The 16,467-nt window shown below is 51.5% G+C and overlaps 2 protein-coding genes across 2 annotated transcripts in view; one reads left to right on the forward strand and one right to left on the reverse strand.

Annotated features, from left to right (window-relative positions):
- Nucleotides 1–11,729, forward strand: part of GAS8 (growth arrest specific 8) — a 19,091-nt gene extending 7,362 nt beyond the window's left edge. The window contains exons 5-11 of the mRNA XM_012812060.2: nucleotides 1,702–1,756; nucleotides 2,447–2,652; nucleotides 3,252–3,419; nucleotides 3,775–3,861; nucleotides 6,832–7,041; nucleotides 10,439–10,504; nucleotides 11,358–11,729. Of these exons, the coding sequence (XP_012667514.1) occupies nucleotides 1,702–1,756; nucleotides 2,447–2,652; nucleotides 3,252–3,419; nucleotides 3,775–3,861; nucleotides 6,832–7,041; nucleotides 10,439–10,504; nucleotides 11,358–11,507 (942 nt within the window). The 3' untranslated portion in view covers nucleotides 11,508–11,729. The remainder of the gene's footprint in view (nucleotides 1–1,701; nucleotides 1,757–2,446; nucleotides 2,653–3,251; nucleotides 3,420–3,774; nucleotides 3,862–6,831; nucleotides 7,042–10,438; nucleotides 10,505–11,357) is intronic.
- Nucleotides 11,730–11,859: 130 nt separating this feature from the next.
- Nucleotides 11,860–15,218, reverse strand: LOC100963680 (5-hydroxyisourate hydrolase-like). Its single transcript, XM_012812059.2, has 5 exons — nucleotides 15,136–15,218; nucleotides 14,880–15,036; nucleotides 14,271–14,410; nucleotides 12,715–12,850; nucleotides 11,860–12,116 (listed from the first exon to the last, which is right to left on the reverse strand). Exons 2-5 carry the CDS (start codon nucleotides 14,937–14,939, stop codon nucleotides 12,027–12,029), a joined length of 426 nt encoding a protein of 141 aa, XP_012667513.1. The 5' UTR covers nucleotides 14,940–15,036; nucleotides 15,136–15,218; the 3' UTR covers nucleotides 11,860–12,026.
- Between the last annotated feature and the right edge of the window lie 1,249 nt (nucleotides 15,219–16,467).

Raw genomic sequence — 16,467 nt, forward strand, 5'->3', positions numbered from 1 at the left:
TCACCTAAGCCCAGGAGTTGGAGGTTGCCGTGAGTGTGATGCCATAACACTCTACCAAAGGCAATAAAGTAAGACTCTGTCTCTTAAAAAAAAAAAAAAAATGTATCCAAACAAACCCCATTTGGGGGTTAAGTGCAGAATTCTGTCTCAGACCTGAGCAACAAATTTACTTCCCCAAAGGAAAGTCTCTCTCAGGATCTTTCTTCATGTGCTGTTGACACCTGATAGCCAAGTACTTTCCCTGGGGAATACCATTGAATGCATTTAGAAAGACAGAAACCAATTGTGCCATCCCTCGGCAGCCACAGCAGTTTGTCACGCAAGCTGAGCCCGTGAGTGTCTGGTTGGGGGTTCTCAGGTGGAGACAGAAATTCATTAGCTGAGTGCCTATTAGGTGTCAGGCCCTGATCTGATCTCTGACAAAATGCCTGCCTGTATGAAATTGGTGGTCTAGAAAGACAACAGGTGACAAAGAAGACAAATGTGTCAGTTTACACGATGTATCTGGTGGGATATAATGGGAAGAGCAGAGTGGGAAAGGTTGGGCTGCTGGGCATGGTTAAAGGATATAGTTTTCTGGAAGAGTTCTGGGAATGCCTCAATGCCTCAGTGAAAGGCCAACAATCAGAGGGAGGTATGTGACCAAGCTGGGGAGAACAGCCAGTGAGAAGACCCAGAGGCCAGAGGAGCAAGTAGTAAGAAGGCTGGCAGGGGTGTCCAGACTGCGGTCTGCAAGCTGCATGTGGATTGTGTGAGTACTGTTTGGCTTATCTGTCATAGTGGACATCATGAAAAGTATGCACAGATTTTTTATTTTTGGCTCATCAGCTTTCCTTAGTGTTGGGTATTTAATGTGTGGCCTAAGACAACTCTTTTCCCTGTGTGGTGCAGAGAAGCTAAAAAATTGGATATGAACTTGGCCCTGGAAGCCATGGTAGGACTGGAGCTTTGATCCTGGGTGAGTCAGGTGCCCTGTGAGAACTGGGGCAAAGGAAAATGTCAGATTTTAGTTGTCACAGGTACTTCCTGGATGCTGGGTTGAATAGGCCTTGTCCACACTTTTTGCCTCATGCCTGGAAGTCCAGCTTTAACTAACTCAGGAAAAATTCAGATTCTGCAGCAAACCGTGAAGATGCTGAAGTCTTATACCCTCCAGAGTTGTCTGATCTTTCTTGAGAAGCACAGAATGACTGATTTCAGATCACATGAAGCTGTCTGCTTAGCCTGAGGCCTGGATATGGTATCATTACATGATCAGAGGTCTCCTTTGGGTAAAAATACTGCACCAAAATAATTTCAAATTTTTATTCAAAATTTTAACATAGAATTATTTATGAAAGTAATTTTAAGTAATGATGAAGTGAGTTGAGAGCTACATAGGACCCCTAGAGAGCCCATAGCTCTGTGGCTGGTGCTCTTCAGCCTGTGCAGGGCCAAGGAACTGGACCAGGCTCAGTGCTCACAAGGTCTGTTCATGCTCCCTCATGCTGAAAGGGGACCTTTTGCTGAGGGAAGTGAGTTAGGAATTATAGAGGTTACGAAAAGCATGTTGTTCAGAGCATGTTCCATAAACTTGGAGGAGAGGGGAATCCAACATTTGCCAATAGCCACACGGTGTATTGGGCTGGAGTTTTCATAGAAGTCTGGGGGAGTGGGCTTCTCTGTGCCATTGTCTGGTGACAGCCTGCTCTCACCTTGCAGAAGCACACTGAGGAGATCACCAAGATGCGGAACGACTTTGAGAGGCAAGTGCGAGGTCAGTTTCTGACAAGCATGTTGTGTACGATGGTGTCAAAGGCCCCCTTCCATCAGAAAGAAACTTACCCCCAGAGTCTGTTAATTCAGGGCACATAAACTAGATTAAAACTGCCCAAGCATGCAAAGAGAAAGAATGTGGGAGTTTCCAAGGCCAGTGGACCCACTCAGTATCCCAGAACGACTTATTTCCATGTGAATTTGGGAGGCTCTGATTACCACACACTTTCCCACTCCTGGCTAAAATCAGCAGTTAATAGTAGGTGGTAGTTATTTGTGGGCAGCATTCTTAGAATAGGCTTCTGCATGACTCCTGGCCTGAGAGGGCTATACTTTCAGAAGTCATCTGGCTTACTGTTAAAGCCCTAGAGTCTGTGACTGACTGCCACATAGCCCATGGTTAGGGTGTCAGCTGACATTCAGCTTTTGGGACCCCCAGTGCAGGGACTGATTAGCAATTCCTGTCACTGGCAGAGGCAGCTGACAGTGGCGTGTGTGCTGAATATATCATCTGTGAACAGAAAAAATTTCCCCTAAACCTGTCCTGTTCTTCTCTGGAAGAGCTTGTCTGCCAGCCTTTGTGCTGAACTGATGGATTTTCTTGGGCTGTGTTCACAGGTCCTATCTACTGTAGCCATAGGGACACCTGTTCTTCCTCTGCTAAGCTGGTATATTTGCTGCTGCCTTTCAGAAATTGAGGCCAAGTATGATAAGAAGATGAAAATGCTTAGGGATGAGCTCGACCTGCGGAGAAAGACTGAAATCCATGAGGTGGAGGAGAGGAAGAATGGCCAGATCAACATGTTGATGCGGCGGCATGAGGAGGCCTTCACCGACATCAAGAACTACTACAACGACATCACCCTCAACAACCTGGCCCTCATCAACTCCCTCAAGGTGCTGCATGTGGGGAGGACTAGGGAGACACCTGCTGTCTGTCCTAAATGTGGAGTTGTAAAGCCCAGGGGATCCAGACACCAGTTTTCACCCTGTCAGACCCAGCACCCTCTTTTGTAAGAATACTCAAGAGTACCCCTCTTCTGGCCTTCACTGACACTTATGAATAATGTGACCTGTCTACACCTATAATTAAAAACAATCAGGATATTTCCCCAAGTGTAATGCTGAGGGGGGAAATAATAAAGTATGTTCTGATGGGTGGAAGCTCAGGCAGAACTGCAGTAGATGCCATGATGTGGCCACAGGGCAGCTGGAGTGGACAGGTGTCATTATCACTGAGATGCTGCAGCAATAGTGTTTCCCACAATGAAGATGGCTCTTGGTCTTAACTGAGTATAGTTTCTCAAGCTGTATTCTCAGAAAATTCAGAGTAAATTGAAAGTATGCAGAATACTTTGCTTGTACACAGAACAGGTGCAGGTCCTCCATATGCTGGCATGATGTGTCTGTGGGCAGAAGAGCACCCAGCCCTTGCCTCCCAGGCCACAGCCCCCTTGGTACCGTCCACCGAGCCCTACCTGTGCCTGTGCCCACAGGAGCAAATGGAGGATATGCGGAAGAAGGAGGACCACCTGGAGCGGGAGATGGCAGAGGTGTCTGTGCAGAACAAGCGCTTGGCAGACCCTCTGCAGAAGGCTCGGGATGAGATGAATGAGATGCAGAAGCAGCTCAAGAACTACGAGAGAGACAAGCAGATCCTGGTCGTGAGTCTCTGCTGCCTTCACCCCCCTTCTTGGCGTGTGCTCCCTGTGCTTGGGAGAGAGGGAACCTGGGGATAATTGAGGCCCCACGAAGGGCTTGGCCCTGAGGACAGGACAGGAGTCTGAAATCTCTGTCTTTGACTGTTCTACTCCTGGGGAACATAGAGTTGGTGGGAGTTTTGGAGATGAGCCCTGACCTTCCACCTTATCCCCCTGACCTGCTTCAGTGTGGGGCTTGGCTACTGTGTCTTTAAGCCTGGCAATTATTTTTGGCCTTGCTGTCTCTCAGGAGCCTGTATTACATGGATGCCTGTGAATCCTGAGTACTTTCTGTCCCCACTCCCTACGTTCTCTCCAGTGCACAAAAGCACGTCTGAAAGTCACGGAGAAAGAGCTGAAAGATCTGCAGTGGGAGCACGAGGTGCTGGAGCAGCGGTTCTTCAGAGTGAGCAGGCGGGACCCTGCTGGGGAGGGGCTCTCCCTGCTGACCAGGCCCCTGGGCCACTCTTGATGTCCATACTTTGGCCAGGTTTTAGGTTGAGAAGCTGGAGGTCCTATTTCCTGCTCCTCATTCCATGTTGTATTTGCGAGGCAGAAGTGTGTGGCCTGTTCTGTAGCAAGCTCTCTGGTGAGGAGGAGGTCACACATACTTCTGTCCTCTCAGAAACTTAGCTCTCAAAACACATGGAGGAGGTCTCACCCTTGCAGCAGCTATCTTTTCACATATATGTGTCCTTTCTACATTTTAACCTGTTACACACTCATGGTAAAGAAGTCATGGGAACCCCAAGTGTGCAGGTAAAAGTGAGTGCCTCCCTGTCGCCCAGCACTGGTTCTCACACATGGTGACAGTTTTGTTAGCCTCTTTCCAGACGTCTTTCTGTGAATGCACTAGAGTGGATGTGGTTTCATGCTCCTCAGAATTGGGATCACACTCTAAGCACAGCTTGCTATTTAATGTCACGGTCTATCAGGTTCACATACAAAGTGGCCTTTTTTTTTTTTTTGTAGCAACCACAGGGTGCTCCATATGTGAATGACTGATGAGTGATTTTGCTTGTTCTTGCTGAACACTTCTATTTCTAATCCTTTGTTCTTATTAAGCACTGCTGCTTGAATTACCCATTTACATTCATTTTTGTGTATCTGTATAAGATCCCTTTTATTGGAAGTCAGTTCTTAGCAGATTATGGGGTCTGAGGGGTCAGTACTCAGAATCCTTACTTTTATTTATTTATTTATTTTTGAGACAGAGTCTCACTTTGTTGCCCTTGGTAGAGTGCTGCAGTGTCATAGCTCACAGCAACCTCAAACTCTTGGGCTCAAGCAGTTCTCTTGCCTCAGCCTCCCGAGTAGCTGAAACTATAGGCGCTGCCACAGCGCCCAGCTATATTTAGAGTCAGGGTCTCACTCTTGCTCAGGCTGGTCTCAAACTGCTGAGCTCAGGCAGTCTATCTGCCTTGGCTTCCCTGAGTACTGGAATTACAGCAGTGCTCAGAATTCTGATAGTTCATGCAGAGGGCTGTTCTGAATTACGTTCCTGCCAGAATGTCTGAAGGGCCCTTTTGTTTATTCCTTGACTGCACCAGATCTGACAAATTTGAACCTTTGCTGATGTAATTGAGTGGTAAACATCTAGCTTAATGTGCCTTTCTGAGATTTCTATTGAGTGACAGAGATGTTTGGTCCTGTCTTTGCCTCTCAACCCCCTATCCCACAGCCTCTGTGCAGTTTCAAAGGTGTGGCCAAGGGCTGATCCCTGTGCCACAGGGTACTTGGTGTTTTGTCTGTGGTATGCATGGGCACAGCATTTTATCATGAGTTGTAGCTACATGTGCTATTTTATTTTCTTACTTAATTGAAATTTACGAACACAGACTGTAATAATAGGATTGGCCTGTCTCCTCCAGAGCAGGCTCCACAGGGCACCCTATCAGTATATTAGCTCTATACATCTGGAGTCCCATGGAGTATAAAATGCTGGGCTCTGCCAGTTGTCAGCTATGGCCCTGTGCAGGGTAGCCCGGGAGACCCTGAGTCCCACTCTGTTGGACAAGGATCCTCTTCTCTCTCCTGTGGGTTTTGCAGTGGGCATTAGTGGGAAGAGGAGAGCAGAAATAAGCCTGGGTTGGAGCCTGTGTTTTCTGCCACAATGTCCTCCATTTGAATGTGGTTCCTGGTATGTGCCAAAGTCAGTGTTAACTTCTTAGAGAACTGAGAGCCAAATTTGTCAGCAAAATGGAGATTAAACATAGTTACAATTCACATATCTGTAAATAGGGAAGTAGATTTAAGCAAATCTGGAATTCTGTACAACAGTTAGAAGGAATCCACATATGTGCTGCTTTGGAAGGTGCTGCAGGATATCCCATATCAGGGGATGTGCTGCGAAATATGTGCAGCACTTTAGTGTGATCCCATTTTCTTCCAAACAGTAATAAATATTTTCACATGTGTAGAGAATGTTCCAGAAGGAGTCACACTAGCTGTTCACAATAGTGGCCTCTGGGAATTAGGGTTAAGGGGGGGGGTTTACTTCTTACTTTTGGCCCTTCAGGGAAGTTTAGATTTTTTTTTTTTTTTTTTTGAGACAGAGCCTCAAGCTGTCCCCCTGGGTAGAGTGCCATGGCATTACAGCTCACAGCAACCTCCAACTCCTGGGCTCAAGCGAGTTTCCTGCCTTAGCCTCCCAGGTAGCTGGGACCACAGGCGCTCGCCACAACGCCCGGCTATTTTTTGGTTGCAGCCGTCATTGTTGTTTGGCGGGACTGGGCTGGGGATTCGAACCCGCCACCTTAGGTGTACGTGGCTGGTGCCTTAGCCGGTTGAGCTATAGACGCCGAGCCAAGTTTAGATTTTTTTACAGTGTACAGTTAATAAGTAGAAGAGTTACGAGATTAGGAAGAATACAGTTTCCCTACTTGGCAGGCAGCTGGTTCCAGGGCTGTGCTCTGGATCTGCCATTTGTGGGCATGCCCATAGCATGTGGAGTTCTAGGATCTGGAGCTGAGCAAGGGAGTGGTTCCTCCCATTGCCAGACACTGCTAGCAGTGCAGTGCCCTGGATCTCATGTGGAGGCAGCAGGGACAGGTCTCACCTGAGCCCACAGCCCTGATGCATGGCAGGACGGGCCTCAGTGGTGCAGCTTTTGGGGTAGGGACTGCTCCAGTTCTTACCAGGACACCCTGTGGGTTCCAGAGATGGCTTCCTGAGAGGAGGGCTTGTTTTGTTTCCCTCTTGTCTTCCCCTGCACAGAAGGGAGGATGCAGGCAGTGTGGACAACATGTAGACCCACATGCCCATGGGCATGGGCAGTATTGGAGGTGACCCTTCCACAGAAGCAAAGGTGGAATTCGCTGCTCCCCTTAGACATCCTAAGCGAGGGGTTCATCACTCACCCAGTGCCGCCTTATAGGTGCAGCAGGAGCGGGACGAGCTCTATGGGAAGTTTACCTCGGCCATCCAGGAAGTACAGCAGAAGACAGGCTTTAAGAATCTGGTGCTGGAGCGCAAGCTACAGGCGCTGAGTGCCGCCGTGGAAAAAAGGGAGGTGCAGTTCAACGAGGTGCTGGCAGCGTCCAACCTGGACCCCTCGGCCCTGACACTGGTGTCCCGCAAACTTGAGGTAGGCCCAGCTTGGGCTTCTGCCCCCAGGGGTGGCCTCATCCTGCAGTAGGATCCTTCAGCTCTGTACTGTCTCTCTTTGGACAGTCACATAGACCCCTAGGTTGCCCACAGTGGGTGCAGACTGGGGCTGCTATGGGCATGTGTGGCTCTTAGGCACTGACACTAGCAATGTCTTCTCTTCAGTTTCTTTTTTTTTGAGACAGAGTCTCAAGCTGTTGCCCTGGCTAGAGTGCTGTGGCATCACAGCTCTCAGCAACCTCCAACTACTGGGCTTAAGCAATTCTCTTGCCTCCGCCTCCCAAGTAGTTAGGACTATAGGTGCCTACCACAGTGCCTGGCTATTTTTTTTTTTTTTGGTTGCAGCCATCATTGTTGTTTGGCGGGCCCAGGCTGGATTCGAACCCGCCAGCTCAGGTGTATGTGGCTGGCACCTTAGCCACTTGAGCCTTAGGCGCTGAGCCTTCTCTTCATTTTTGCTTGAATCTTTCTCAGGCCTTCACAGGACCCTCCATCATCTCTGGTACCTCCTGACCTCTAACCCTCTGCCCACTCTAGTTCATAAGCCAGGCTTATCTGAGCATGTCAGGATCTTACCACCTAAATACAGTGTGAGGAGTGTCAAGGGTGGAAAAGTCACTGTCAGAATCTTTATGGGCCTGAGCTCGGCTGCTTGTGGACAAATTGCAGACATAGGAAGGGGGATGGCCGTGTCTCCTGAGCACCTCTGTGTCTAAGGTACTGCTCCTGTCCTGGGACAGAGACAGCACTGGGAGGCCCCTAAGATGTGCAGATTTAGGATGCGGAGAATTGCAATGGGGAAAGTGGGGCTGGGTGAGCCTGAAGGCCCTGACCCAGCCTTTATGATACCAGGGCATGTGAGGTGTGAGCAGAACCCAGAGCATGCCCTCTATGTTCCCACCACCGTGTGGTGCTCTGCTAGGCTGGTCCTCGCATGGGACACAACCAGTAGAGCAGGTGAGGCCTTGGCCCCATGGTCCAGCAGGGGAGACAGCATGTGGTCAGCTACCAATCAAGATTCTGGGGAGCCTCTGTCAGAGCCTTCCTGGTGGCCTCTTACCTGGCATCAGTCTTCTGGAGCTGCCCTGTTCCTCTGCTCCCTGGACCTGATTGGGAGGAATCAGAGGAGGAACACGTGATGCAGGATGGGGGGGGGGTCTTTGGCTGATACTGGAATCCCAGCCAGCTGAGGTGACCAATAGCTGACAGACCTTTGGCTCCTTGGAGGCCCTCAGATACAGATGGCCCATGCCCAGGCCCAGCTGCTGCCCTGAGCTGGAAACAAATGGTTTTGAAGCCCCCACCAGACCAGGCCTAGTGCAGCAAGGCTGGCTTGTCCCAGACATACAGCCTTCTAGGGTCACAGGACACCTGTCCATCTCTGCTGCTTGTGCCACACATGGCCTGTGGAGAAGCAGGCATCTGGGGTGTGGGCTTGAGATTTCTTCAGCTGTTTGTAGAAGTGTTTTTTTTTTTCACCCTGAGACTATCTCAAGCAGCATTTCTAAGGTGATTTGTTGGTGTATAGGTCAGCTGAACATAAATGCCGTCTGCTCACCACTGACTCTAGGCCCAGGGGATCGACTGTTACACGTCAGTCACCTAATCTCTAAGACACTCTCACCTGGCTTTTTCCTGTGCCCATATACCTACTCACATGTGCAGCTGTCCTCCACCTGAGGCCTGAGCCAGTTAACCTCTGCTGAGCTGTCCTGGGACCCCCCCCAGTGTTGAGGGGTACAGGGCTGAAGCTGAGGGGGCTGCTGTGAAAGGACTGTTAGCTGTGCTGGGGAGTTTAGTGCCAGTTGGGAATCATGGAAGGTTCTGGGAGGAATGGATTAGAGATGGCCATTCTGCTACTGATGGGGATGCAGGGCTGGAAGAGGCAGGTGGGGGCTAGTGTAGGGTAGAAAAGAGCAGAGTATTAGAAAGCCCTTAGGAGGTGGCACCCATAGCTCAGTGGGTAGGGCACCAGCCACATACACTGAGGCTGGCAGGTTCAAACCCAGCCTGGGCCAGCTAAACAGCAACTGCAACTGAAAAAAAAAAAAATAGCCAGGCCTTGTGGTGGGTGTCTGTAGTCCCAGCTTCTTGGGAGGCTGAGGGAAGAGAATTGCTTAAGCCCAAGAGTTGGAGGGTGCTGTGAGCTGTGATGCCATGGCACTCCACCCAAGGTGACAGCTTGAGACTCTGTCTCAAAAAAAAAAAGAAAAAAGAAAGCCTTTAGGAGGCTGAGTTGACAAGACTTGTTGCTGATTGAGGAGGGGGCTGGAAGGGGCCAAGGTGGTGATGACTTGCCCCCGCTTTGGCTAGGGCACTGGTTATTCACCCATGGGGGCCTTCATAAGGTAGCAGCAGGGCTTGGTGGTTGGCATTGCCTGTGGGAGCCTAGGTCACCTGGGATAGGCCAGCTTTTTGGTCCTGAGGTAGTGAAGCCGGCTGGGAGAGGCCTCATCTGGGATGGGAGGCCTATCCTTGTCTGTTCAATGCTGGGCCCTGTCCAGGGCAGAGCCAGTCCACGTGAGCACAGGCAGGTGGGAGAGTGAGGTCTGCTTCTGGAAAGTGAAGAAGGGATGTTCTTACCTCCCTTGGGGAGGGTGTAGGCAAGGAAAGTACCCTCATCGGAAAGTGGTAGCGGCCTCTCCAAGAGCTGCTCCTAGGCTGGGCAGGTGGGGATTTGGGGGAGCTTCTCTGGATTCTGGTCATTTGGCAGCAGAGATGGCTCTAGAGCCAAGCTGGGCGAGCAGTGGCCCTAAGGTGGGAGCCCTGGAAGCTTTACCCTGTGGTTAGACCCATGGTCACATCGGTGGGGCCGATGCTGCTAAAGTCTTGAAAGTTAGTGACTTTTTTCCCTGTTACAAGATAATACAGGGCTGAGTGCAGTGGTCTGAAGTCTTAGCACTTTTGGAGGCTTAAAGCAGGATCACTTGAGCCCGGAGTTCGAGGCTGCAGTAAGCTGTGATGGTGCCACTGTACTCCACTGTCTCTAATAAAAGCAAAAAGAATAATATACTCCGATAGTTCAAGAAATTTAAGGAATTATAATTGTGTTTAGGTACCAGTCTCCACAATGTGGGGACTGCATTCCGGCCTGCTTATGCCATCTTCATTTCTTATGAGTCTTGGTAGTTTCTTTATGGAGATAGAGATATTACAGGTGTGCATTCCTCTGTCTCCCTGTCTCCTTCACTGTCTTCTCTAGACCCTAGGAGACTTTTTCCTGCTGACCTGCCTCTGTGTGGATGTACATATTGGTCCAGCCAGGCTGTTATTCCCTGAACTTTGGAGGACCCCTGCTGGAGCCCCCAGATCACCACCCACCCCGTCTGCTTCCACCAAAAGATGTCTGTTAAACTCACATTTGCCTCTCTCCTCAGGACGTTCTAGAATCAAAGAATAGCACCATCAAGGACCTGCAGTATGAGCTGGCCCGGGTCTGCAAGGTACAGCTATGCCCCTGGCCCTGCCCTTAGGACTATTCCTTAGGGCCAGCTTCAGTCTGTTGCCCACCTGGCCCCGCTTTCTACCTCACTTAACAGGCCATGTGCTGTGAGCACAGTGTTGTTGCTTAGGCCCAGGCCATCTCTCCTGGGATTGGTGGAGGGGGATGTGGAGGGTGCTGTGCTCACCAGGGCAAGTAATAGAGGCCAGGACCCAAAGCTACCGAACTAGGCCACAGTTCTGCTCCATGTACCCTCTGCTTCTGTCTCCCGATTTGTGAAAGAGGAATAGTGATAGCACCTCCTTGTGGTGGCCTACCTAGTTGGTGTTTGTGAGGTGCACACCCTGCCACTCACTAGCCTCTCCCTACTTAGTCATCAAGGCTAGACCTGTACATGTCACCTAGTGCTCAGGCTCAGGTGGTTCCTTTCCTTTTTTTTTTTTTTTTTTTTGAGACAGAGTTTTACTATGTTGCCCTCAGTAGAGTGCTGTGGCATCACAGCTCACAGCAACTTCCAGCTTTTAGGCTTAGGCAATTCTCTTGCCTCAGCCTCCTGCGTAGCTCAGACTACAGGTGCCTGCCATAATGCCTGGCTATTTTTTGTTGCAGTTTGGCCGGGGCTGGGTTTGAACCTGCCACCCTCAGTATATGGGGCTGGTGCCCTACTCACTGAGCCACAGGTGCCACCCAACACCTGGCTATTTTTTTTTTTTTTGTAGTTGTCACCATTGTTTAGCAGGCCTGGGCCAGGTTTGAATATGCCAGTCCTGGTATATATGGCTGGTGCCCTAACCACTGAGCTACAGATGTCGAGCCAAGGTTCTTTTCCTTCTTGACATAACCCATCCCCACAGGCCCATAACGACCTGCTGCGCACATATGAGGCGAAGCTGCTGGCCTTCGGGATCCCCCTGGACAATGTGGGGTTCAAGCCCTTGGAGACAGCTGTGATTGGGCAGACACTGGGCCAGGGCCCTGCAGGACTTGTGGGCACACCGACGTAGCCACTCTACCCCAGGGCTGAGGCCTGCAGAACCAGCCTGGGACCACTCCCTGGGTGATACCCCCTTTCCCACACTTAGGACAGCAAGTTTATGTTCTTTAGGTTTTACTGTGAGCAAATGAAGTCTTTTCACACTTTCTTGCTGTCTTCTTGCCTGTGTCTGTGGAGGACACCCATGGTGCCTCACACAGGGCACCTTTGGCTGCTGCTTTCCCTGGGTATGTGTCCCATCCTATGCCACATCTGTTCCCTTCAGGGGCTGCCCCTACTATAGTCAGCACACCTCTGAGAGCCGTCACCTATGCTCTGTTTATCTCTGCATTCCTCTGTACCTGGTGGACAGAGTGGCTCTGTAGGTGCTGGCATAGACTTTATTGAGTCACAGCTGCCCATTAGAAAGCTTGGGGGGTGGGCAGGTCCTCCCCTAGGAAGGAGGTGACTATGATGCTCCATGGTGAACGTGAAGCCCACTCTGATGAGGGCTGGGTGAGCAGATGCTCTCCTGGTGTCAGCCTTGGTGCTAGCTCCCTCGGTAGGTGGTGTAGGACCATGGGCTCAGCAGCAAAGGCACATGGAGCTTCTGGGTCTCATCTGTGACGGTGAAAATGACCTGAGAGAGAGCACCCACAAGAGTAAGAGATTTCGGCACATGAGCTGTCTGGCCTCAGCCCTCAGGGAGAATTTAGTAGCTCAGAGTGGGGCTGGAGTCAAGGGAGGAGCAGATGTCCTCCCCAGGGTGAAGAACTGTAAACGTCCCTAGGGCTTAGGGTAGGGTGAATCCTCTTCACTGGAGGGACAGCTCCAGGGAGGTCACACCCCCTGCACTGCTGGCACATCCACAACATGATGGGTCTGCTGCTTTAATGTCAGCTCCAGATGCAGATGGGAGCGCAGAGGTTTGGCCCAGTGCAGTCTGGGGCTCTGAGGACAACCTGTCTACAAAGTGGGGAGTGAATACTCGGGCCCAGCCTGGCTTCTCCACAAAGCCTGACGCAGGGGCAGGGCAGGGACTGGTGTGTCCTCATAAAGTCTGACAATGCTTGGACACCTTTCTTCTGGGAGCTCAACCATCTGCCACCACCCTGGGGGAGATGGGACAGGCAGGACCAGTCTGCCCACTGCCCAGAGGAGGCCCAGCCAGCAAGGCCTGGCCTGTGAGTCACAGTGAGTCCTGAGCCTCCACCCTGCTGCCCTGCCCATGGCCTCACCTCCACATATGGGTAGAAGCTCTTTTGTCCCCTCTTCTTCCAGTAGGTCTCAGTGTCAAAGGAGAGTTTGTAGGTGCCTGCCTTCATCTGGGTGTGGGTCAGGAGCCCGGGGCAACGGCCATCTGGGTCTGTGTAGCTGGGGAAGAGGACAGGGCTGCAGAGATGGGGACAAGGAACCACCCTACCCCTGTGCTTCTGGACCTACATCCTGGACAGGCCTCAGATGCTTCCCAAAGCCCAACTTAGACATGGGTGAGTAGGCACACAGCAGGACAGTTTTTAAGGCTTGCAGTTCTGGAATAGACCCTGGCCCCACTGCACTGTTTTTTTAGGAAATCACAATACAGAGACACAAAAGGGAAAAATCTTCCCTAGTCTACTTCATGAGCAGGAACAACTTTATCTCTGACTTGTATTTTTCTAGATTTTCTTTATGCATACTATTCACAAACTTTAAAAGTCATAAAATGGATTGTTCTATTTGTTCCATAACTTGTGTTTTTCATGTAGTATACTGTGTGGTTTTCTGGGTCAATAACAACCAAATCCTCACCCACTTGGTGGCATGTTGCCCCCCTTGTCAGGGTCCTGAAGGCTTTGCTCAGTCACCTGCAGGAAGACCTCCTGTTCTGACCAGCTGAACCTCAGAGTGTGTGTTTCTACTGTGAGGAGAAAGCATAGTGTGTGCGTTGTGGGGTTGAGTCTACGTGACCCTCTTCGGCATTCCTGCCCAACCAGGGCTTTGCCAGCTGCTCAGATGAGATGGCTGTGCACATCTCTGCTTTTGTGAAGGGCTGAGGATGGAAGGAACAACATCCAAAGACCCCATCTGGAAGGGAGGAGGGAGCCAGAGGGAGCCTGCCTCCTTTAAGGAGAGGGCTGGGGATCTGCACACAGGGCCCACCCAATGGCCACAAGGGCTGAACTGGGGACACCTTCCCCAATGCAGAGCCTGTGTGCAAGTGCCCACCTCAAGTGAGGCTGAAGACCATGGTGCCTCACAGGCCTGGCTTGGAATCCCAGCCTTTACCTGTCTCTTGTTGCCTCAGCCTTCCTGTCTGTTAAAGAGGTGATTGCAGTGCCTACCCAGAGGTGTTTGGAGAGTAACAAGAGCAGAACAGAGTGCTCACTGTGTGGCTAGGCACCAACTAACTGTGGCCACAGTGAGGTCTCAGACTCCACCTCAGGTCTCTGCTAACCCAGCCCTCCCAAGCATGGCTGTCAAGGACCAGCAGAGACTTGTGCCCACCCCAAGCAGGCTCAGGGGTGGAGGCCAGCAGCTTATGCTGTCCCGGACTGTACAAACCAATCGAACAACTACCCCCCATCATCCCCAAATTTTCAGGTGAAGAAACTGAGGTTTAGTCAATAGGAAGGGGAGCCTGTGGCTGGTGAACCCAGGGAGTGGGCCCTGAGGCAGAGTCAACCCTGCCCTCCAGCCCTTGGTGCCTCTATGCTTGGCTGTTTGGGATTCCTCTCAGGAGGGGACATGGGAATGCCCTGCAGGGGAGCAGGTGCTCTGGAGTCCCCCCCCTACCGCAGGACCTCTCTCCTACCTTGTCCTTAGTTCAATCCACTGTTGGCCATGGTCCTCGAGTCGGGACAAATGAAGGCAGAGGCCCTGGGCTGGAAGCCCCAAGGTGGTATCCAGCACGTGTGTTGTTAGTGAGCTGCTGGCTGCATCCATGCCACTGCTCTGGGTCACAAGACAGGGGCAGGGGTGAGCTGGGGGCTTGTGCCTAACCTTGTGTACACACCAGCTGTGATAAGGGTAGATAGCCCTCTGGACAGAGTCCTCTCATCCAAACTGCCCAGGGGACAGCAGGGTATAAAACTGCTAGAACTGCTGAGCCAGCACGATGAGGCAACCTGTTCTTAAACAACCGACCAGTGTCTTCATTCTCACCTGCTCCCCCACCCCCACCAGGGATCCTCCCCCACTTTCCTGGCCATCCAGCCACTAAGGGCAATTTCCCCCCAAGCCCCTTAATTGCAGCAGGTTAGTGCTGGGCCTGGGGTGCCTAGAGGGGTTCCCTTGTTCGCCCAGAACCTGGCTCTTTTCTCCACCACCCCGGTTCATGGGCTCTCGGATCTTAGCTGCGCTCCCTTCCAAACACACACCGCAGACCAAGGGACAGGTCTGCTGCCTACTTCTGTCTCCCAACCTCTGCGGGTCCCAGGTGTCGCTGCAGCGTCAGCAGCCGCGGGGTGGCCCTGGAGCTCATTGCTGCTCCACCGGGAACTGCACGATGCCTACGGGGCGAGGCGGGCACCGCGGCGGGCAGTCCTTCCCAGCGCCGTGGCCCATGGGTCAGACCAAACCTGCCGAGAATCGCCCGTCAGGGCCCATCTCGCTGCCCATCAAGAGGGCCTCAGGGACTTTTCCAGGAGGGTCGGGGTGAGTGATGGGGGCACACAGACCTGACCGAACCCAACACTCGAGGAGACCGTGGAAGTTCCTCCCGGATGGAAGTGGAGTTGGGAGGGGGGAAGGGCGGGACGCGCCCGGGTGTGTGTGTGCGCGCGCAGGGACGTATGGGGCGGGGACTTGCAGGAGGAGGGGACCTGTGGGGGGCGGGGACGTGCGAGGTTGGGATGTTGTGCAGGGGCAGGACGTGGCAGGGAGGAGCAGTGGGGGGCTGGGGACCTGTAGGTGGCCTGGACGTATGGGTGTTGTGGGCGCGACCCACAGGTCCAGAAATCAGCCCGGGTTGGAGGACAAGTGAGCCGCTGGGAGGCTCAGAGACCCAAAAGATTTTTTTTTTTTTTTTTGAGACAGAGTCTCAGTATGTCGCTCACAGCAACCTCAAACTCCTGGGCTCAAGCGATTCTCTTGCTTCGGCTTCTGGAGGAGCTGGGACTACAGGCGCCGCCACAACGCTCGGGTATTTTTTGGTTGGAATTGTCCTTGTTTAGGAGGCTCGGGTCAGGCTCAAACCAGCTGCGGTGTCTGTGGCTGGCGCCCTATTCACTGACCTACGGGCGCCAAGCCAAGACCCAAAAGATTCTGATAGAAAATCCTTTGTGGGACAAGGACGGTTTTCCAATTCTGGCTGCCCCAAAACGCATGTGACCTCGCCTCACTTTCTTCATCTGTGAAATGGGAGCAGCAATTCCCATGACATGGCTCCATAGGCTAAGGCGAGGCTCTCTGAGCTGTGGTTGTTACGCTTTCTCTACCTGCCCTCTCCTTACTTTCCTCTGCTTTCCCCTCAACCCTATGGAGTACATCAGGTAGAAGGTACTCTGCACAGCATGAGGAAAACAAGTGATGGAGAAGTGTGCACTGGCATGAATCCATCGCTGTATTAAAATTATATAGCACACTCAGAGAACTAAATTTGGATGTATATATGAATAAAATAAGGGCATTCTATGTTTAAAATCTGGAAAACTCCACACCATAATGTTGGTTTACTGGTTGTCTTGGTCTGGGATATGGAAACTTTTTATTCTTGCCAAGTTGCATTTTCTAATAATTTGATAGTGAACATAGTAGGTTAAGGATCAGGTCTTTCCAACGGAAGGGAAGGAGAACCTCTTAACAAAGGTCAAGAGTGTTCTGGTTACAACCACTTTTGAGGTAATTAGGAAACATCCAGTTGCCATTTAAATTCCCATGATGTTTGACATGGCTTCTGTTAATAGGAGGTAACACCAAAGACATGCTCACACCTGTTATGGAAATGCCCATGGAAGTCAGTCCCCTTGGGAACCAATTAAATAAATGAGCTCAGTGGCACTCGAGGGTGC

The sequence above is a fragment of the Otolemur garnettii genome, unplaced genomic scaffold (assembly GCF_000181295.1).
Source record: "Otolemur garnettii isolate 467f Iridium unplaced genomic scaffold, OtoGar3 scaffold00185, whole genome shotgun sequence".
NCBI classification, from domain to species: Eukaryota; Metazoa; Chordata; class Mammalia; order Primates; family Galagidae; genus Otolemur; species Otolemur garnettii.